The following is a 22,740-nucleotide window of genomic DNA, read 5'->3' on the forward strand; positions in this document are numbered from 1 at the left end:
CCCATCATCCCCTCCATCTTCTCTGCAAGCCTGGAGGTAGGGTACCCTGCACTATCGCTGGGGCTTAGAGAGGGTAAGTGATTTGCCCAGGATCACACAGCCTACTTTGACCCCAGATCTTGTACCCCTGACATACATATGTGATTAAGTCCTTCCAATGATCTCACCGCCATCATTCCTGATGTAACATGGTAGACAGGTGGGGCATGAATTATGCACCTTCTTTCCACATGCTGCTCTATATGCTAGGTTATCCCATTTAATCTGCTTTCTCTCTGTCTGTTCATCTACCTGACTCCATTCCCAAAAACCCAATGCCAAATTCAAGATCTTTTGTGGTATCATAGAACTTGGAGTCTGTAGACAAGGAATCTAGTTCACTCTTCTATTAACATGCTCTGTGACCCTGGAAAAATTGCTTCCCTTCTATGGGCCTCAGGACTGGAAGATTTCCAAGGTCTTTCCAATCTCCACCCCTTCTGCTGCAGGGGAAGAGATGGTGAGGGTTGGACTTTCCTCTTACATGGCAACAAGGCCTGGGGGTGGGATGGGGATACCCCTTTTGTACTAAAATTGTGAGGGCCCCAAAGCCGAACAAGAATGAAACTATCCTGACAGGGACCAGAAGGGGCTGGGAACTCCCTGGCTCTAGCAGGAGTTGGGGGATGTTGGGGGTGGTACAGACATGATGATCACGTACACGTACACACACGTGCCCGTGCCTGCCCCCAGCACCAGAGCAGAGAGAAAGTGATGGAAGATGTTGGATGGACCAGAATTGGGGCCTGCTCTCTTGGGCTTGGAGGAGAGAGAGATGAGCTGGGTGCACAGTTTCTGGCCTACATCAGGCCATGCAATTTGTCAGCCTCCCTCCCTCCCTATCAGTGTTGGACTCGCACAGGGCAGGCAGAGAGGTTGGGGGGAAGCTCATCTCCACAGGGGTCTAAGCTATACTCTGACTCCCCTGCCGCTGTTCTTCCTTTTCTGCTTTCTGGTCTTACCAAGCATGTTAGAGTCAGACTAGCCTTGGTTCTAATCCTGGCTCTTCCACTCATGCCTACCCGTGTCACCCTGGGCCAGGGTGACAGTCTCCTCCTCCATGAATGGTATAGGAGCCATTCCATAGGGCTGCTGTGAGCAGTAAGTGAGATGGGCATGTGTGGTGTGGAGCACAGGGCCTGCCCCTCCTCAGGGCTCGGTTTCTCCATCCCTCAGTTCCCCTCCCAGTACCTGGCAGAGCAGAGGGCCAGGGGCCAGGGCTGCAGAGCGTGTGCTGAGCACCGAGAAGAACCACAGGGCATCCGGCCCCCGGCATCAGGTCCCTCTGCAGCCTTCCCTTTCCTGTGGTGAATCACTGTTCGTGGGCCTTAGGGACCCAGGAGTCCCTGGCTTGCCACAAACACTACCATTGTCATGGAAACCAGCCCTCCTCTTCCTCTTTCACTGATTGATTTCACTCATCATCTCCCAGTGTCTAGTTCCTAGATCTCAGCTTTTGACTCATTGATTGACTTAACCGCCTCTCATTTCGTGTCCCCAAGACAACATCAGCCCCACCACGACTCCCATGATCTTCACCCCCAACCCCTCAGGCTGCCCCTTTCCCCGGCGGCACCCACTCCTTTTCCTGTCAAGTTAGGCTGGGCACCTCCTAGGAAAACATCTTTTCAGAAGGGGTGAGTGAAAGTCATCCCCGCAGCCTGGGGCCTGGAGCTTCGCTCAGGCCTCAAGACCCGACCGTCCTGCCCCAGCTGAAACCCCTCAGCGCCAGGCATGAGGACAAGGGCAAGGGAGGCGGCCGCGGGAAGAGACCAGCGGGCGCTGGCGCCACCTGCTGGCCCCGGGGGGACCAGCCCCACCTTTTCCTTACCCGTAGGCGTGCCCAGGCTAGTCCTGGGTGGCAGAAGGCCCAGGCTGTGTGTCCACATCATTCGTTCACTCATTCATTCACAAATATTTACTGAGAACCATCTGTGTGCCCAAAATGGCTCTAGTCGTCGTGGGACAAGTAATTAAAGTGCGATGAGTGCCTGAGAATGCCGGGGAGCAGAGAACCAGGCACCTAACCCAGTCTGCAGTTGTGCAGCAGGCTTGCCTGAGGAACGGATGATTAAGCTGAGCCCTGAATAATAATAATCAACATTTATTAAGCACCTTCTGTGTACTAGACGCTATGTCAGTACTTTACATGTCTCTTCCCACTAATTGCACAACAATCCCATGAGGTAATTGCTACTATTAGCTTCGTTTTATAGATGGGGAAAACAGGTTCGGAGGTGTCAATCTGCATAGGGCTCATTGTAGTAGGCAGTGCACTGCCGCCCACCTACAGGCTCCTGCTTGAATAGCCATGCAGAAAGGGAGAAGGAGGTGTGTTCCAGGCAGAGGAAACTGCAGGTGCGGAAACACTGGCTGTGTAGACAGAGTAGGATAGCTGGGCAAAGGAGACCAAAAACAAGCATGGAGGGAGAGGGAAGAAAAGCCAGGGAGGGAATAAAGAATTTTGAGGAGAGAGGCAACAACAGGACCAGAGGTCAGAAGTTAAGAAACATAAAAACTGAGACTGGACACAGCCCCTGCTCTCAGGGAGCCCCAGTCAGTGTGGGAAGGTGGGACACAGAAATGCCGGGGGGCCAGAGTAATTAGTCCCTCTGCACAGGTCTGAACATCACGGCCTGAGCCAACCAATATTCCTTGGGAAGCCTGTGAAGACTGCCTGGGAGGGACATGTACACTTGCCCACTCGGAAGGACACAGAAGTACCTCTAGGGTACAGGCAACAAAGGACACTAGGCAGCCCGGGTAAAACTCCCCACGCTCTGGGACTGGACACAAGAAATAATTGGAAGTCTGGAGAGGTGACGAGAGTGGGGAATAGCCTGGCCTCTGATCTCCAGGCTCCTGGGGGAGCCGGGAGGAGGCCAAGCGCAAGGATGTTGGAGCTAGAAGTATCTTGGAGGTCATCTGGCTCAAGCCAGTCCACCTGTAGTGCTGAGCTGGAGGTGGCCTGCACCTGCTGGTGAGAGCCCATTGTTCACATTGAAATCAGCCATGGTGAGAGACTTTACAACATGGAAATTGGCAATTGCCACAAACCAGGGCTTTCCCCACTCTGGTTATCAAACATTTACCAACACACCACTGTTCCACACTCTCCTGCTCCCTCTTTCCAAAAGAGGAAACTGAAGCCCAACGATGGGAAGTGACTCTTTCAGTATCACAGTCATTTTCTTCCTTTTATTTATTCAATCAATCATTTATTCAACAAATTTTTACTGAGGGCCTCCTTTATGCTAGGCTTTGGAGAGACACATCCCCTGTCCTGGGAGAGCTATCAGGCTGGTATAGCATGAAGAACACGAAAAGTGGCTTTGAAAGCACTGTGGGCTAAGTACTAACTAAGGGGTAAATACCAGGTGCCACAGTAGACTCGGGCGGTGCACCTATGTCCATCAGCTTGGCCAGGAAGGCCTCTCAGAGGACATGACTCCTAATCTCAGGTCTGAAGGATGAGTGAGAGATAGTTTAGATGAGAGGGAGGGTTTGAAGCAGAAGGAATAATGTGTACAGAGGCCTAAAGGGTGGAGAGGGCCTGGCAGGAGCATGCAACCCACATATATTTCTTTGTGCAAGACTCATTTTGCTAGCAGTGACTGAGGTTCACATACTTAGGGATCCCTTCTGAGCCATCAGCCAAAAGTCATGTCAGTGAGTCAGCACCATTATTGAGTTCTAGCTGTGTATGAGCCCCAGACTAGGCATGAGAGAGGGGAGGAACCCAGTGACAGCACACACCAAGCCTTATGCAAGCAGCATCCCCTTGGAGATCAGATGTAGGTGGGCTCTGATGACCCAGGTGTGGGAGTGGGGAGAGGTGGGGAGAGATGGAGCTAGGTGTGGGAGTGAAAGGTATGGTGGAAAATCAGAGAGAGAAGTTAAATAGTTGGCAGTGTGTGGGTGAAGGAGAGGGTGTTCAAGAGGGAAGTATAGATGAACATGCATGGCTTCTAAACAGCAAACATTTATTGAGCACCTACTTTGTGCTGGGAATACAGGAGTAGAAAAGATCCAGTCCCTGTTCTCAAAGAGCTTCCAGTGTACTGTGAAACAGAAATGTAAACAGTTACAATATAGTGTGATGAATGGTAAGGGACGCCCAAAAGTGACCAGGGTAGATTTCTGGGAGAAAGCGACATTTGAGTCCTGCAAAATTTATGAAGGGTGAAAGGTGAGGGAACAGCAGGTGGGACTGCACAGGGCAAAGCCCTGAAAGAAAGCCCAGGTGCGTGGGGCTGGAGGGAAGAATGGGAGGGAGGGGCAGGATCAGCAGAACAGGTGGGTGGAATAAGACTGTAAGGGACATTCTAACCACATTAAGGAGTATGAATCCAATGGTGGTGATGGGGAGCTACAACAGGGTTTTAAGCAAGGAGAGTTTTATTATGACATTAAAAAAAAAGATCTTTCTGGCAACTGTGTGGAGAATGGTTTGAAGGGGGAAAGGAGGCAAGAGTGGAGGCAAAGAGATCAGTTGACGTTGCTGCAGGCAGGAGGTGATGATGGCTTTGATCAGGAAGGTAGCAGGAGGTGGGAAGTTGGTGGATTTGGGAAATGTCTTTTTTTTTTTTTTTGAGACAGAGTCTCGCTCTGTTGCCCGGGCTAGAGTGCCGTGGCGTCAGCCTAGCTCACAGCAACCTCAAACTGCTGGGCTCAAGCAATCCTTCTGCTTCAGCCTCCCAAAGTAGCTGGGATTACAGGCATGCGCCACCATGCCCGGCTAATTTTTTCTATATATATTTTTAGTTGTCCACATAATTTTTTTCTATTTTTAGTAGAGACGGGGTCTCGCTCTTGCTCAGGCTGGTCTCAAACTCCTGAACTCAAATGATCCGCCCGTCTCGGCCTCCCAGAGTGCTAGGATTATAGGCATGAGCCACCTCGCCTGGCCTCGGGAAACATCTTGAGCCATAGTTGAGAGGACTTGTTGATAGATTGGATGGGAGAAAGTTAGGGGAAAGGGAAGAATCACAATGGCTCCAGATTTCTAGCTTGAGCAACCAGGTGGATGATGATGTCACTTACCGGAAGCTGGGGGAGGAGCTGGTCTGGACTGTTGTGGACAGAGCCAGAACTAAAAACTCAGGGCTCCTAGTTCCCAAGGCAGCACCTGTTTTCCCTGTGGGGGTTGCCGGGAGAAGGCATGGAGAATTTAGGACAGAGGAATGGGAAGAAGTGGGGCAGAAGCAAAGGGAACAGACTAATAGTAACAGTTAACACAATGCCAGGCACTGGCATTGTCCAGTTAAATTCTCACAACAACATGACCAGCCTTTCTAAACAGCCACCTCAAAGCCTTCTACCCCTATATCCTGCTTTATTTTTCTTCCTAGCAATTATAACTACCAGAAAGTACATTATCTACTTGTTTACTGTCTGCCTCCCCTCCCCCATAGAATATTGGCTCCATGTGAGTAGGGACATTGTCTGTCTTGTTCTCTCGCATATCCTCAGTGCAACAGGTGTTCAAAATATATTGGCTGAAAAGTTTGTTTTGTTTTGTTTTGTTTGCTTGTTTTTTTTTGAGACAGAGTGTCACTCTCTTGCCTGGGCTAGAGTGCCGTGGCGTCAGCCTAGCTCACAGCAACCTCAAACTCCAGGGCTCAAGAGATCCTCCTGCCTCAGCCTCCCAGGTAGCTGGGACTACAGGCACGCACCACCATACCCAGCTAAGTTTTTCTATTTTTAGTTTGTCTAATTTCTTTCTTTCTTTTCTTTTCTTTTTTTTTTTTGAGACAGAGTCTCACTCTGTTGCCCGGGCTAGAGTGCTGTGGCGTTAGCCTAGCTCACAGCATCCTCCAACTCCTGGGCTCAAGCGATCCTCCTGCCTCAGCCTCTCGAGTAGCTGGGACTACAGGCATGAGCCACCATGCCCGACTAATTTTTTCTATATATTTTTAGCTGTCCAGATCGTTTCTTTCTATTTTTAGTAGAGACGGGGGTCTCCCTCTTGCTAAGGCTGGTCTCGAACTCCTGACCTTGAGCGATCCTCCCCCCGCCTTGGCCTCGGCCTCCCAAAGTGCTAGGATTACAGGCGTGAGCCACCTCGCCTGGCAGAGGATGAAAAGTTTGAAATCCTTATGAGATGGACTTTATTATTATTCCCCTTCAGACCCAGGTCAGTTGGACTCAAAAGCCTGTTTCCTCAGCCTGTCCCCTGAACAGTGTCTCCCAAGGGACTCAGCAGAGTGCTGGACATGAAGCCAGTCTTAAGTGGCTGGAAGGTGCGAAGGATGACCTGGAGAGCTGGTCACATCCATGGGAATTCCCAGGTCTCAGCCATCCAGGTTTTCGTCCTAGGGTCAGGAATAGACTGGTAGCCTTATTGTCCCCCAAGTGTTGGATGCCCACCAGAAGCCAAGGGCGAAGTGGAAGCTCGAGAGCCAGAGGAGGCTGAACGGGGCACCGAGCCCTAGCTGAGCAGAGAAACCGCCCCTGGGCCTAGTGCCAGAGCCCAGAGGGGCTCCTCTCTCGGTAATTGGCCTGCAGCGCCACCTGGTGGCCGAGGTTCAGTGACGCGTTTCTCTGAACCCGTCCCCTGCTCCCCAAGATCCGTGCAAGCTGGCAACCTGCCAACCAGCAAGCCTCGGTAGGCACCTCTGGCACCAACCTCCGGACATCTCCCTTTGAATGAACCTCACTCATCCCTCAGAGACTCCTTCAGATCTTCATCCACGAAGCCTCCCCAAGTTGCTCTAGCTTCAGCAATCACTCCCTCCACTGCCTCTGTGGCCTCCAAGCACTCACTGGGTGCCACTGTCTACCTCTGGGGTCCCAGGCTCTGGAGTCAGACATCTCTGGTTTTGAACACTGGAGTCTGCACTTACCAGTTGTGCGACCTAGACAAGTTACTTAACCTCTCTGAGCCTCAGGTCCTTCATGTGAAGCAGAGATAGCAAGTCCAGCTTTACAGAGTTGTGAAGACAATTAAATGATATCAACTTTGAAAAGGCTAGAAGAGAGCCTGGCACCAAACAGGCACTCAGGAAATGGCAAATTCCTTCCTACTTCCTTCTCTCTCTCCCTCTGACTTCCTCTTCCCTTTCCTGAAAAAGGAGCATGATGGAACAGAAGGCAGAAGGGAGTCACAAGACCTGGGTTCTTTGGGCCTCAGTCTCCTTCTCTGTAAAATAAGGCCATTAAATAACTGATGCACTATTCATTCACTCACTCATTCGATTCCTTTCTTTTTTTTCTTTTCTTTTTTTTTTTTTTTTGACAGAGTCTCACTCTGTTGCCCAGGCTACAGTGAGTGCCGTGGTGTCAGCCTAGCTCACAGCAACCTCAAACTCCTGGGCTTAAGCAATCCTTCTGTCTCAGCCTCCCGAGTAGCTGGGACTACAGGCATGCGCCACCATGCCCGGCTAATTTTTCTATATATATTTTTAGTTGGCCAGATAATTTCTTTCTATTTTTAGTAGAGACAGGTCTCGCTCTTGCTCAGGCTGGTCTTGAACTCCTGACCTTGAGCAATCCACCCGCCTCGGCCTCCCAGAGTGCTAGGATTACAGGCGTGAGCCACCGCGCCCGGCCTCATTCGATTTCTATTCCAGCTCTGACGTTCTATTCGGTATGTGCCAGACTGTGTCTCATGCTTCAGAGTCCCCTCTTAGTACCTAGCACAGAGCCTGGCACAGAGAGGGCAGTGGAAAACACCTCCTCAACAACCTGTGAAGGGCATGTTTACTGCTGCCCCCTCCCTGCCCCAAGAGAACACTCAGCCCTGGCTGGCACCAGGTGCCCCTCCCCCTCCCTCTCCCCAGTCCGAAACTAGAGCTGGCGCCACTTGGTGAAGAATCTAGGGACCAACTGTCACAGCTCCAGTATCACCCGCCTCCTGGACGCCTGGGTCCAGCCCTGCGTCCCAGAGGGGCCCTGTCAGCCAGCTGTCCTAGGGGGCCCAGGCTCCACCCCGACCCCTCTGAGCTACTCTCCCTGGGGAAATCAGACAGTGCAGGGGACCTGCTCAGGAGAATGGTGGGGTAGTCCCAGGGGAAGAGCAGAGATGTTTGTCTATCCAGGTCCAAACCTCAGGCTGGGCCTGCAAAGCCCTTGGAGATCAGACCCACAACAGAAGGATCCATAGTGACCTATTCTCTCCTCCAATCTCTGTAGCCCTCCAAGTCCAAAGACCGTTTTGCCCTCACATATAATCCTAGTTGGTCATGTTCTCTGGGTCATGTAGGCTAGTTGCTGAGGGCAGGGATCAAGTCTGATATTTCTTTTGTGTGGCCTACAGAATTTTACCCAACATATTCTCATTGGTTGAAATTAGTTAACGACTTGAGTACATTCCAGCAAGAGAGAGAAAACTGGCTGCCCCCTCAGCAGGAGGGTTGGTGGTTAGGTAGCAAAGTGGACTTCCCACAAGGAAGAGGTATTAAGAAAAGAAAATGGGAACCCCATAAAGCATGGAAGAGGAGGCTCAGCTGACGAGGACAGATGGAGAAGGTATCCTGAGAGGAGTAGGGAGATGGGGGAGATAACCTCTACAAGGGCCAGCCTGCTTGGTGGGCCAGCCTTGGTGGCAGCCTCCTTTGTCTCCCTCCCTTCCTGTGGGCTCTGAGAATAGGGCTGGGGAGGCACAGGTGTTAGGTGTGCACACCCATGCCTTGGTACCCAGTGTTTAGATGGTGATAACAGGTGCTCAGGATTGCTCAGAGGAGAAAAAGGACACAACTCCAGACACAGACAAGCACACAGTCTGGGTCATCCACCCCACTTGTCCCCCAGCCTCCACACAAACCCTGGACTCTCTACTGGGTCACCTCTCCTGCCCCACAGCCAGGGCTGTGTGTGTACACACTCAACAACTTAACAGGGTCCTTTGTTCCCCAGGTGTAAGACTAGAAGCCTGGCTCATTTGTGCGTGTGTGTGTGTGTGTGTGTGTGTGTGTGACAGAGAGAGAGAGAGAGAGAGAGAGAGAGGGAAAGTTTGTTTGCCTGCATTCCAGTGCTTAACAGGAATTATTTTTGGAATTATCTGCTGTTCATTTGGAATAATCTTATTTCAGCAAGTCTAGACCTAGAACTGACTTCAAGTGCTTCATGATGGGTCAGAATCTCTTCCAGTGCCTGGCATACCCTGGGAGCTCAGTGGGAAGTGGTTGGCTGAATGAATGAATGAATGAAAATTAATGAAGACCACAATCTGGCCTAGAGTCAACTGCAAGGGGAGAACAATGAGGGCCAGGAAAATAACATTGATTGAATGTTCAGGATGAGCAGGCACTGTGCTAGGGACTTGGCTTATTATCTCCATCTTGGAGATGAGGAAATTGAGCCTCAGCAGTCAATGACTGCCCAGTGTGGCGGCACAAGCAGCATGTTTGTCTCCAGAGGCCTGCTCCTTCCTCTTACACCATGGAGCTTTGAAAATGCAGTTATATTTGACACACCCTTACCCTCTGCTCTCCGCAGGGCTGTGTGCTCAACATTGGCAGCTAGGGTGGGGAACAATGATAAAGATGACAGACATAGTCCTGTCCTTCAAGGTCCTGAAAGGGAGAGATATGCCACCTATGCCTTTCTGGTCATAAGGCAGAATGGGGAGTATTGTTTAAATGAGGCCTTCTGCTCTCATAGCCCTAATTCTAGATTGGGCAGACAGGGGCAGCAGGGAAAAGGAGAGCCTGTGGACAGAAACCTGAAACAAAGGAGGCCACCAGCCTCAGGGGGAGAGTGAAAGACCTGTGAAAACCCCGCCCCAAGAACCCAGGTCCTCAAGGTGCCCATCCTGGGGCTCCTCTGCACCTGGGCCCTCCTCCACACGATCTGCAGGCATACACTCCCATGTGTACCCAGCCACGCACCTAAGTGTGTTCACACACACCCAGGCCCTCCAGGTGCCCCGCTCATGTTTGTGCCTCCTCTGCTGTGGAGGGTGTTTGTCTGGAGTCCCAGGGGGACCCTGCGGGTGGACATTAACTTACCCAGAGGGCTGATTCGTGTTGCAGGTCTAGCAGGGACTCTGCCTCACCCACCCCACCCCTCAGCCTGCCTTGTCCTCATCAGCAGCTGTCCCCTCCGCACTCACACACACTTGTTTCTGCCTTTTGTTTTCTTTCCTGGCCAAATCCCCTAGGCTTCTTTGGTCATTAACCTCTTGCTTTAATTAGCTTAGTGGGGAGGAAAGGGGAGACAGGGCAAATTCAGGGTGGGCATCTGGGGGAATCTGATTTTGGTGAGGACAGAAAGGCTAAAACCAGATGGTGACCCCACAAAAATGTCTGACCCACAATAAATCCTATGCAACTGTTTGCTATTTCTATTAATGTGGAAAACAGTCACCTGGTCCACAAAGTAGGAACCTTTGCCCAAGGAGAGCCCCATGGTCCCCAGTACCACAGTTTCTCCAATCCAGGTTCCTGGGGCAGACAGGGACAAGAGTCAGAACCAGCCCACTCTCCAGGGCCCTGTCTCTCCAGTTCTTCCTCTTCCACTCTTGCTCGGTGGCAGCAGGAGCACCCAATCCCACAATCAGGTTTATTGTTAATCTTACGTTAAATCCCCAACCCATGAGGCAACCCTCCCTGACTCCCACTCCGGGGCCTTCCAGGGTTCCTCAGTTAGGGCTCTCCTTCCCTGAATCTTCTGCCTAGCAAAGGGGAAAGAGCCCAGCAATGTGCCATCCTCCCCCGCCCCCAAATCCTCAGCTCAGGTTCCCACCCTCCATTGGTGTGCAAATTCACTCTTTTCAAGAGTCAATTTAGGGAACCAGAGCTAAATTGCTCAGCCCTCTAGGCCTCACTGTGCTAGGTCAGGGAGGTCACCTCATCCATTCCCCTGCCTCTAAGGTAGGGGGCAGGACTTTACCTCACAAACTAGTTCAGATTTTCGGTTTCCAAAGCATTACAGAAAAGGACAATTTACCACTGTGCTTCACCCACCCACTCTTATAAAACTCTTTTGGGAAGTTCTTCTTACAATCTAACCTCAAGCCTTCAAGCTGCAGTGTCATCCCTTCTTCTTTTGGGAAAGACCCAGGCATAAAAAGGGTAACAAAAGAAATGCTGAAGACACGGGGTAAGGGGAGAAGAAAAGATTGCATTACACTGCAACTTCCCCAAATTCCTTCTCCAAGTGCCTAACTATCCAAGCTTTAAAAACTTATTTTCATTCTCACCAAATAAATTTCCAGAGTCAAAGGAGCTGAATTAGTGGGTTTTCAATGGGACAGAGGTGAGTGAAACAGAGTGGAATGATGATGGTCGCTAACGAACAGATCACCCCCTAGCTTTAATCACAGCCCAAGCCTGAAGGACGCCTGAGTTCTCAGTCCATCCCCATCTCTCCTCCCTCCTTCTGTCACACCCAAAGCTTAAGGCCCTCACCCCAAACGGTTAAGTCACACCAGGCCTTTAAGACTTTTCTTGCCTCCCCACTCTCCGTCCCCCACTTCTTTCCTCCCACTCCCTCAAACTCCTCATCTCACAACCCACAGCCCTCTCCGCCCTCCCTCCACTGAGCAGAAGGACGTGAACTAACTCACCTCCCGGTCGGTGCCTCTGAGATCTCCGAGACTGGGGGGCGGGGGGATGAGGGGAGATGGCTTGCCGCTTGGGGATGAGGGGACCCCATCCTTTGCTATGGGGTCCCACCCCCAGCCCAGCACCCCTTCCTGGCCCCCACAAAGGGCAGAGCTGGGTTCTCCCCCCATCACGGCTGCGGGCTTTGTCTGCTCTGCGGAGATCCTCTCCCCGCGGCCCGGAGCCGGGATAGACTCTGGGAGAGGGAGCGCGACAGGGAGGGGGGAGGGCGGGGGAGGGGGGAGACAGAGAGAGAGAGAGAGAGAGAGAGAGAGAAAGCCGCAGTGACGGAGCAGGGGCCGCTCCCCGCCCCGGTTCCCCCCTCATTACCATAAGAAAGAGGGCCCCCAGGACCGGCCTTGATGGGAAGAGAGCCGGTCTTGGGAGGGGGGCGCCCAGCATTAGCCTTTTTCAAACCCGCTGGGTTTCTGCACACTGCCCTGTACCCGCCCCTTAAAAATTAGAGACCTCGACTTCCATCCCACCCCTAGCTTTGCCTTGGAGCTGTGGGTAAAGACCGAAGGGCACATCCCTATCCTCCTCGGGTCAAGGAATTCGTCCCCGCGCCCCCGAGGGCGGGAAACTACAACTCCCGGCATGCCCCGAGCGCCCCCGGCGCGCCCCCCTCCCGTCAGTTCCATGCTGCTCCATCCAGTTCATTTAAAACAAAAGAGTTTGAGCGCTGGAAGGGGTTGGGCTCTACTGGGGGCCACTGAGCGCCGCTCCAGGACTGGGACTCGGTGCGGGAGCCTAACGGGGGCGTCTGGACGGCGGGGGCTAGAGACTCCCAGGTCCGAGGCGGGAGGGGTGGGGGCAGAGATCCCGCAGCCCCCCGCCCCCCGTCACCCCCGGAGAGGAAAGGAGATCTGCTTTCTTGGTTTTTCTTCTCTTTCCCCCCACCCCCACCCCGGGGGCTGGGGCGAGGGGAGTCGGGTTACAGGGTGTTTGGGGAGGGGGGCTTAGGGGGAGGGTCTATCTTTCTATCTCGCTTTCTTCCCCCCTCCCCAGTTCTTTGTTCCCCCCTCCCCACACACACCCCTCCTCTCTTCTCCCCTCCCCTCCTCTCTCCTCTTTTCCCTTCCACCACCTCTCTCTCTCTCTCTCTCCCTCTCTCTCTCCCCCAGCTTTTGTTTCGCCATGCCTAGTCTAGTGGTATCTGGAATAATGGAAAGAAATGGGGGCTTTGGAGAACTAGGATGTTTCGGGGGAAGCGCTAAGGACCGAGGGCTGCTGGAAGACGAGCGCGCCCTTCAGCTGGCTCTCGATCAACTCTGCCTCCTGGGTTTGGGGGAGCCCCCCGCCCCCACGGCGGGCGAGGACGGGGGAGGTGGGGGGGGCGGCGCCCCCGCGCAGCCGGCCGCCCCCCCGCAGCCGGCCCAGCCGCCGCCGCCCGCGGCGCCCCCGGCCGCCCAGACGGCGGCCCCCGCGGCGCAGACGCCCCAGCCCCCCACCGCCCCCAAAGGGGCTAGCGACGCCAAGCTCTGCGCTCTGTACAAAGAGGCCGAGCTGCGCCTGAAGGGCAGCAGCAACACCACGGAGTGTGTACCCGTGCCCACCTCCGAGCACGTGGCCGAGATCGTGGGCAGGCAAGGTAAGCGGGCGCCGGGACCACTGAGAGGGATTGGAGTTGGGGGACACCCTGTCCCCAGCGCGGAAAGTTCATTTCTTCCCTCTTTGCCCGCCTCCAGCTCTGTCCCTTCCCCACAAAGGGGGACCCGCCCCCTACCCTGATTTCCAAGTGCCACAAAGTTCCCTGCTACCCCTACTTGGGACGGTAGTCCAGATCCTTCCTCTCCCAGGGCTCTGCCCTTAGACAAAGAAATATCCTTGCTCTGGGAGAGGGAAAGGGGAGGGGGATCGGTCTCCCAATCCAGGGAGGCTGTCCGGAGGGGGTGTCCACTCCTAGCCAGAAAAACTGACGGAATGTGCAAAGAGTTCCTCAGAAGCCCCTACTCTGGTATCTGCTTGTGGGTTGGGGAGGGGGCACCCCTAGGACCCCCAGCCGCCGGGAGTTACAGACTTTGGGGGAGACCTGGTCCGCGAAGCCAGACTGAGTATCTGTCTCTTTGTTGGGCTGAGTGTAGGAATGGAAGGGGGTGTGGCCCAGGGAAGGGTCCCAGCCGCAGGGAGAGGTTGTGAGGAGGGCCACTGGGAGAAGGGGGTCCTGTGGTCACCCACACACCAAAGTTGGACTGTCTGTGGGGTTTTGGAAGGGGTGTCTCCAAGGAAGTGCTACGTCCTGGCATGGACCTCTCCTCCTCTCTCTCTGGCTTTTGTTCTGGGCTGGCCACGGCCTGGGGCCAGAGTCCTACGGAGGGGTCTCTGGTAGTGAAAGAGTAGGACTGGGCAGGAGGGGGTATGCTGGAGGGTGAGAAACCTTCACCTGGAAATTTGGTGGAGGGCAAGAGTCTCGGTGTGTTGGGGGAGGTGTAGAATTAATCCAGTGTAGTATGTCTGATACCACACCCTCCTCGGCTCCAGCATCCCTGGGTGGGTGTGTGGGAGTGTTGGTGAGGGTCCAAATTGAGCAGACGGGATCTTGGGGACCCTTCCCTCTCTCGGTTTCCCAAAGGGGAGTGGGGAGGGTGGGATTTGGAAATTACAAAGGGGCTGGGCTGGGGAGGTGTGGGGTGGGGGAGGAATGGGGGAGGAGCTGTCCCACGGTGGGGAACAATAGAGGAGCTGCATTCCGGCTGGGAGTGAGGGAAGAGGCCAGCTCCTGGTGGAGGAAAAGGGGAGGTGGGCCGGGGGGGCCCTATTCCACATTGCACCTCATCCACTGGGAGTGCTGGTGGTTAGGGGGATTTCGAAGGGAGATCCAGAATGGAGGAAGGGAAGATGCCACTCCCCTGCACAGCCCTCATCCCCCTGGGGCACTCCATCTCTTGAGATTTCTGATTTAGAAAGTTGGATTTCCTCTTGTTGTCAGAAACTGGGGATCCAAAGCTCTGGAACTAGGTGGTGACAGACATTGATATCTTTTCTTGGGTGTGGGGGTGGTTTGGGGAGGCCCCAGGATTTAATGGAGTCATTCTTTCCTCTTCTGCCTCCTATCAGATCGGCCTGTCCCTCATAAAAGTAGGAGGATTTCTCCTATTCAGAGAAGATAAGCCTCCCCCTCATTCCTTAAGTATATGGAAGTCCTCCCTCTTGTCTAACCTCCCTCCTGCTGCTGCAGTGTTAGTGCTCCTCTATTTGACCTCTAGGAAGGTGAAGCCCAGTGGGTCTTCCCTTCAAGAGATGCTTCTTCACAGCGTTGCAGAACCCAGGATGAGGTCTACCACCACTACTGCACCTTCAGGCCTCTAGCTTTTCTCCTTAGTCTTGTGCCCTGGCCTGTTCACACCCCAGCCCCCATGGAGACCTAGCTCTCACTTCTGTTTATGGACCCAAAACTTAGAGCCAGATCTCAGGTGTCCATCAGATGACATGTGAATAGAAGTGGTAGGACAGAGGACTTCACTTTTTCTCAACCTCTATGCCTCACAAATAGAACAATCATTTACCTTAGGACATTAAAGCAGCAAGGATGTGGGCCTGACAACAGGTAGAACTTCTTAACTGCCAGGGAGGAGCAAATTCTCCTTCCTGAGGTTCCTTAAAGGTGAGTGGAGTGGGCCCCCAATCCACCCTATCCTCCCCACCCCTCAATCTGCTAAGGTTGGAGAAGAAGCCATCTGGAGTGGAGGAAGGAGGAAAAAAATGAGCTCATCTCAGGCTGTGGTTGGAGGGTTGGGGCAGAATCATAAAAGTAGGACCACTTGGTTTTGGAAAGGTAGCGTAGTCGGGGAGTGAGAAAAGGAATGGTGAGTTGTGCCTGGAGAGGGGTGTGAATGGAGGCAAAAGTTGTGGGTGTGTATAGGAATGTGCTGTTTGTGTGCTGGGGAGGATGTGCGTGGAAGAGTGGGATGTATGAAAGATTGAAACATAGGGACTTGCGTGTGAAAGAGGTGTATGAAAGTGTACATTAGGCTGGCCCTGCAAGTATGGTTTAGATAAAGGCACACAGTGCATCACCACTCTTAGGTATGGGTGTGCAAACTCACACACATGTGGCATGTGTGCTTGGAGAAAGGCTTGGTGTGAAGCTAGGGGCAGGTGGAAAGTAGGAGAGGGGCTGTCCAGTCAGCCATCAAGGTGTGCAGCTTTTAGAGACGGTGTGGCCATCCCAGCCTCCCTCACTTTTCTCTCTCCCCTTCTTCCTCTTTGTCTCTCTTTGTCTCGCTTTTCTTCTTTTCTCTTCTTACCTCTCTCTTCAACCTCCCAGCTTTAACCTACTTCAAAGCAGGAGTATGGGCCCAGAATACCCTCATCCTACTGGGCCCCTAACCCATCTCAGCTTCCGTGCCCCCAGGGCACAGGGGGATAGGAGTGACATGGTGCTGGGTGCTGCTCCTTCACATGGGATTTTCTTTATCTTCATAGTCCTCCTTTCCCTCTTGAAATTCTGGGTCTCAGACCCTTCCCAGTCTCATGCACTCCACTACTTACTGCAAAAGCATTATGAATTTGGGACCCCCCAAGAGAGACTACTGGGTGGAAGGTATGGGGGGGAGGTCACAGAACTGGTGGATGTTGGCAGTCTCTGAGTAGCTGGAGGACTCTTTTAATGATTGAGTGTCAAATGAGGAGATTGTGAGGTTACTGAGCACATTGGGGATCTGTGGAAAGATTGGGGTTGGTGACAGATGGGGCGGTGGGTGGGCAGTGATTAAATGATTTGGAAGTTTGTGAGTAGCCAGGGATCAGTAGAGAAATTGAGAGAACAGCAAACGTTTAGGGAGGAGTTTGTGAATAGATTTGAGGTTAGCAGCTTATATGGGCGGGTCAGTGCTTATTTGGGGGTTTCAAGGAATGAATGAATTTGGAAGGTCCTGAATGGAACTCGGGGGAAATTTAGTACATTTTAAAATCGACGTTGGGTAGATGTGAGGTCTGATGAGTGGACTGTGCGTGTAGTAGTGGGGGTTTCAAAGCGTGGACTGGAGTGTTCCTGGGAGGCCAGGAATCTGGGTAAAGATCAGGAGCTTATTGGTCCCAGCACAACCCTTCTTGCCCTGTGAGTTTCTTTGTCTTTCCCCCTCCCCATCCTATCCCAGGCTGCAAAATTAAGGCTCTGAGGGCCAAGACCAACACCTACATCAAGACACCCGTGCGGGGCGAGGAGCCAGTGTTCATGGTGACAGGACGGCGGGAGGATGTGGCCACAGCCCGGCGGGAAATCATCTCAGCGGCGGAGCATTTCTCCATGATCCGTGCCTCCCGCAACAAGTCAGGCGCCGCCTTTGGTGTGGCCCCTGCTCTGCCTGGCCAGGTGACCATCCGTGTGCGGGTTCCCTACCGCGTGGTGGGGCTGGTGGTGGGCCCTAAAGGGGCGACCATCAAGCGCATCCAGCAGCAGACCAACACGTACATTATCACACCAAGCCGTGACCGCGACCCAGTGTTCGAGATCACAGGTGCCCCGGGCAACGTGGAGCGTGCGCGCGAGGAGATCGAGACGCACATCGCAGTGCGCACAGGCAAGATCCTCGAGTACAACAATGAAAATGACTTCTTGGCTGGGAGCCCGGATGCCGCACTTGATAGCCGCTACTCCGACGCCTGGCGGGTGCATCCGCCAGGCTGCAAGCCCCTCTCCACCTACCGGCAGAACAGCCTGGGCTGCATCGGCGAGTGCGGAGTGGACTCAGGCTTTGAGGCCCCACGCCTGGGCGAGCAGGGTGGGGACTTTGGCTACGGCGGGTACCTGTTTCCGGGCTATGGTGTGGGCAAGCAGGACGTGTACTACGGCGTGGCTGAGACTAGCCCCCCGCTGTGGGCGGGCCAGGAGAACGCCACGCCCACCTCGGTGCTCTTCTCCTCGGCGTCCTCCTCCTCCTCCTCTTCCGCTAAGGCCCGCGCTGGGCCTCCCGGCGCGCACCGCTCTCCTGCTACTTCCGCAGGGCCAGAGCTGGCAGGACTCCCAAGGCGTCCGCCGGGAGAGCCGCTCCAGGGCTTCTCTAAACTTGGTGGGGGCGGCCTGCGGAGCCCCGGCGGCGGGCGGGATTGCATGGTGTGCTTTGAGAGCGAAGTGACTGCCGCCCTCGTGCCCTGTGGACACAACCTGTTCTGCATGGAGTGTGCAGTACGCATCTGCGAGAGGACGGACCCGGAGTGTCCCGTCTGCCACATCACAGCCACGCAAGCCATCCGAATATTCTCCTAAGCCCCCTGCCCCATGCCTCCTGGGCCTACTCCCCAAGGGCCCGCCCTGGACCTGTTTTCCACAAGGGCCTTTTGGAAATCAGTGATTTGAGGGGCAAGGTGCTTAGAGATACTCGCTCTCTGGGGAGGGGGGAAGGGAGGCTGTGGTGGCTGGAGGGTGGGCCACTTTCGGAGCCTCTGGTCACCTTTTCCTGGAAAGATTGGGAGGGGGCCAGACTGAAAATACTAGAGTTACAACTCTGATACCTCAACACACCCTTAAATCTGGAAGCAGCTAAGAGAAACTTTTGTTTTGCCAGAGGTGGCCACTAAGGCATTCTGACCCCCTCTGCCCACCTCCCCAACTATGTGTCACTCTACCCCTTCCTCGTGTAGGGGATGGGGAAAAGGGGGAGGGAGAATTACTACCGATATCTAGAGGTGCTCTTTTGAACCCCCAAGCCCTCTGGTCCTGACCTCCGGCCTCCTAACATGACCCTTTGGCTCCCCCACCCCCATATCCTGTTGGAGAAACTTTCTGAGTTTTTCACAGTATAAGGGAGGTGGAGCCCTATCAGAAGCCTGCACAGATCTGGGGAGTGGGGTGGAGGAGAATCATTTCAATGGATAAAGGGCTCAGAATTCATCTGCCCCCACAAAGCTGGGCTGGAGGAATCTTCAGAGGGGTGCTCCTCTCTGCCCCCTTCAGCATTTCCCTTCATTTCCCCCATCTCTCCTCCCTTTGGGATCTTCCTTCTCCTTTGCTCTTTCCTTTCCCTCCACCTCTTTGTTTTCCCTTGGTGGCTGTCACTCCCAACCCTGTCTTGCTCCTTCTCTTTGTCTTTCTTCCCTTCTCCCCCATCACTCCTGCCCCTTCCAACCCAGCTTTGGGGACACCATCCCCCTGGGGATGAATAGAGGGAAGAACATTTTGATGGTCTCTCCCATTCCTCTTCAGGCATGTGGAGGCCCTCTCCCCTGCTCCTCCAAAGAAACATCTCAAATTTTTTATGGAATGTATCCCCATTCTCAGTGAAAATTTGAGGAGGGGGACTAATACTGGGGTACGTAAGGGGTCAAACCCCCACCTTCATCATCTATGGGCATTATATTTAGGGAGGAGTTCTTGGGCTGGATTTTCTGGTTGTAGAAGGGGAGCCAGGGTAGTGTGTCTGCTATTTCAAGGAGCAGGAAAGGGCCTGAGGCAGGAGGAGAGACTGGTGGAGGGAAGGGCCGCTGCCCCATACCCAGCATGCCTCTCTGGACCTGACCCAAACCTTAATTGAATCCTTATTAGCTTGAATCCTTATTAGTGCGCAAATCATGAAGTCTCTGTCCCACCCGTTGCGGTTGAGGAGAGACCAGGTCTTCAGAGAGGGGTCAGCCCAGGGCAAAGCAGGACTGGGACACAGCAGGGCCTGTTTGAGAGTCATGTGTTGTTACAGGCCTTGCACCCTCTTTGCTGCTTCCCTACTGCTCACTTGGGGTTGCCACCAGCCTCCCACCCTCCTGGTTCCACCCTCCTGGTTCCGCTGGCGGGCCAGAGAGGATGGGGGATGGGAGTACTAGGGGGTCCCAGGAGATCCTTGTATATAATGGGGTGGGACTGTTCTGAGTGATCGCTGAGCACTTAAAGCTCAGGAGTCCCATTCTTCCTGGATGGAGAAGAGGTGCAGGGATGGAGGTGCAGAGAGGATTTCCTCTTCTCCTTTCTCCTGTTGTGAATTAACTCACCTCTCCTCAGCCTTCCCCTCCAGACCACCAGCCAGGGAAGTGAGAGGAAGGCGGTCACAGCCAAGGAAACTGGCCTGTGACTGCTTCCCTCCTTCCCGCCAATGTGAGCCATCCTGAGATGTCTGTACAATAGAAACCAAACCAAATGGGCACCCTCGGTTGCCGGGGGCGGGTGGGGAGGGGGGTGGGAAGAAAGGATGTCTGTCTGTCAATCCCCCTCCCCCTCTCCACTCCTTACCCACAAAGGCAGAAGACTGTTACACTAGGGGGCTCAGCAAATTCAATCCCACCCCTACCAATTGAGCCAAGCCTAGAAACAAACGCAAAACACATAGTGAGAGACAAAATAGAGGAGAGAAAGAGAGAGCATGAGAGGGAGTGAGACAGGCGACCAACACAGAGGAGAGAAAACAAAAATAGCAAAAAAAAAAAAAAAAAAGCAGTTCTTTATAATTTAATATTCTATTTTAATAAAGGCGTTTATTACCGTATAAATGTAGCAAAGAACCTGGGCTAATATGAAAAAAAGACTTTTTATTAGGTAATTTATTATATGAAAAGGATATTTTATTTTATGATAAAGTGATCCTTAAAAAAATAAAAAAACTTTAGAAGGTTTAGAATATATGTAGGGAGAGAAGAAGAAAAAATACATTTGTATTCAGAGTTAAATCTTAAAAAAAAAAGTGTTTTTAATATATGTTCGGGTTTACGTTGCTTTTTTTCCCCCACTTTTTTTTGGGGAGGAATGTCATTTGCTTTTCTTGGGGGAGCATCCTGGGATGGATGGTGGAGAGAGGGGCTGGGGGAGCCTGGTCCCTTCTGGGGCCCTGCAAGTAGATTGGATTTCACTCCGTGGGCTCCCCCTCCCCTCTCCTCCTCCCCCTCAGGGGAGCCGGCAGAGCCAAACAAAGAAAGGGATTAACAAGAAAGGAAGAAGCTGTAGGACTAAGGACTGAGGATCCTGGGGTGTCCCCCCCTTTCCGCTGCCCTGTCTCTGGGGCAAGTGAGGAGGCGAACTCCAGAACTGAGGCTTAGTAGGCCTAGGGAACCCTCAGAGAGGCGTGAGATTTAAGAGAAATAGATTTTTTTTTTTTAACCAAAAAGACAGAGAGAGAGAGAGAGAGAGAGAAGAAAAAGAGAAACCGAGGGGTTTAAAAGAAGAGAATACTACAAAATAATAATTATTAATAATAATAATTCAAATTTATTTCATATAATCCTAGAGAAAGAAAGAAAAAAATTACTAGTTACTTAGTAGATGATATTCAGATAGCTTAAAGTTTAGTAGCATTGAGGGCCCCTGGGTCCAGTAGAATGTATAAAAGTTGTAAGGAAAAGATAAATAGAGGAGGGAAGTGGCTGAGTCCACCCTGAGTCGCCCCATCTTCAGATATCAGGGTTGGAGCAGGTTGCTAGTTAAGATTGGGAGCTTCCAGTCTGCTGGGGTTGATTCTGAGAATCCTTGGATTTTTAAATTGTAGGACAAAGAGATGGGGGGGCTCAGTTCCCAGGGTCTTTGAAAGGATGCACACTGATCAGCTCCATCAGATGGGGGGCTGGGCTGGAGGCAGCAGAGGAGACTGAGCACATTTGCCTGCACCCCCAGTACCTGGGGGCCTGGCCATCCCTCTGTCTCCTTTGGGCAGCCCTTACTCCAAGTTGTATGTCCTCTCCTGGGGCTCTCAGGAAGGATGGAGACTGCTCAGCTCTGACCTCCCAAGCCAGCTTCTCCCAGGCCTAAATGAGGAGTCCTTCTTGAAGTGTAACCTCAGTCCACTTAACTACAGATTGATTACATTTCTCACCTTCAGAGCTTCAAGAGCACTGAGGGGATCAGTCCCCCACCCCTGTTCCCATCCCACATTCCACTGAGCTTTTGACCTCCATGGCAGCAGTGGTGGTAACATCTCAATAATTGTTCTTTAAAGCTGTGATGTGCTTTACAGATTTGCAAAGTGCTTTATTGTCTCATAGAAGTTAGATTCCAGGAAGGACTTCCCACCCAGTGGGGTGGAGTGGAGACACTGTCTTTGAAGGCCTGGGAGAAGGGGGCCACAAGGGTATGGAGGCAGGGGAGGGGCACAGGGACCTTGGGTGACCCCAACCAAGCCCTCTCTGCTCTAAGGCCACCTCCATCTTAACTGTGCAGGTAGTGGTCATGCACTGTTCCTGGCCTGGAGGCACATTGCCCTCCCACAGAAAATTGGAGAAGCCTGGCTTTTGCATGCAAGAAATCAACATTTCTTAAGCACTTGCCTTGTCCCCATCCCAGCTTGCAATGAGATCTTCAGGGTCAGGTCGCTTCTGGCCTTTCCCCTGCATCCAAGCGAGTGGGGAGGCCTCTTGGCTCTCCTTTTGGCAAGAGGAGCCTGCTCCATTACACCAATGACTCTGCCATGCCACTCCCTGGCCCTAGACCCCAAACACATCTCCCTCTCCCCAATTTACTCTTGCCCCACCTAGGGACAGATTTCCCCCTGCTCTTTTTGTCCTAGAAACCCCGCTAGTTTGGGATGGTAGAGTCTGGGGTGGGGAGGGCTTCCCCTTCCCCACTCGAGGGTGAGGGTGGGGTGGGGGGGGTGGGTGGAGACAGCCCTGGGGCAGGGGGATGGTCTCTCCACTGTAGAAAGTAGAGTAGGATTGTGGTCAGACTTAATTTGAGGCATCTAGTGAAGACACGTACAAATCCACCAAGGAAAAGGATTTCAAAAGCAAAATAAAGGCGGGAAATAAAATGGACCCATGAATAATCAAGTCAAAGTGATGTTGCACAAAATGCAGAGAAACCAAGAAGGGGGAGGGTTAATGTATTAAATGTGCTATTAAGAACTTAATTTTATTAAAAGTATTATTACTTAAGGCTGCCTTTCTCTGCATGTGAGTCTATACCGTCTTGGGATGAGTGGGAGGATCTGCCATGGGGATTGTATCTTGGGGTTTTCTCTGATGTAGCTCTGTCCTTACACACCTTGCAGGAAGTGGATGTCTCCAGAGTTCCTGCCACCCCTGGGCTCCCCCTCTCAGTTCCCCACAGCTCCCTACTTGAGTCTCCAAGCTCTCAATCCCCACACCGGCCCCCCCCCCCTTTTTTTTTTGAGACAGGGTCTTGCTCTGTCACCCTGGCCAGACTATAGTAGCCTCATTATATATAGCTCACTGCAATCTCAAACTCCTGGGCTCAAGCAATCCTCCTGCCTTAGCCTCCCTGGTAACTGGGACTACGGATGCATGC

The 22,740-nt window shown here is 52.9% G+C and overlaps 2 protein-coding genes across 3 annotated transcripts in view; one reads left to right on the top strand and one right to left on the bottom strand.

Moving 5' to 3' along the window:
• LMNA (lamin A/C) overlaps positions 1-12,145 on the bottom strand; it is a 44,874-nt gene extending 32,729 nt beyond the window's left edge. Inside the window, exons 1-2 of one of the 2 annotated variants that reach the window (XM_069480423.1) lie at positions 12,054-12,145; positions 11,549-11,781 (exon numbers count right to left, since the gene is read on the bottom strand). In XM_069480423.1, coding sequence (XP_069336524.1) covers positions 11,549-11,781; positions 12,054-12,115 — 295 coding nt within the window. In that variant the 5' untranslated portion in view covers positions 12,116-12,145. Of the gene's footprint in view, positions 1-11,548; positions 11,847-12,053 lie in introns of those variants that run through there. The other variant, XM_069480432.1, reaches the window with a different exon arrangement.
• A 577-nt stretch (positions 12,146-12,722) lies between these two features.
• Positions 12,723-17,793, top strand: MEX3A (mex-3 RNA binding family member A). Its single transcript, XM_069478597.1, has 2 exons — positions 12,723-13,176; positions 16,685-17,793. The coding sequence occupies exons 1-2, from the start codon at positions 12,723-12,725 to the stop codon at positions 17,791-17,793; spliced, it is 1,563 nt and encodes a 520-aa protein (XP_069334698.1).
• Positions 17,794-22,740: the final 4,947 nt, after the last annotated feature.

Source organism: Eulemur rufifrons, chromosome 8, assembly GCF_041146395.1.
Source record: "Eulemur rufifrons isolate Redbay chromosome 8, OSU_ERuf_1, whole genome shotgun sequence".
Taxonomy (NCBI): domain Eukaryota; kingdom Metazoa; phylum Chordata; class Mammalia; order Primates; family Lemuridae; genus Eulemur; species Eulemur rufifrons.

Coding starts and splice junctions, on each gene's coding strand:
- MEX3A (XM_069478597.1), top strand. CDS start 12,723: ATGCCTAGTCTAGTGGTATCTGGAATAATGGAAAGAAATGGGGGCTTT. Junction 13,177..16,684: donor CGAGATCGTGGGCAGGCAAG/GTAAGCGGGCGC, acceptor ATCCTATCCCAG/GCTGCAAAATTAAGGCTCTG.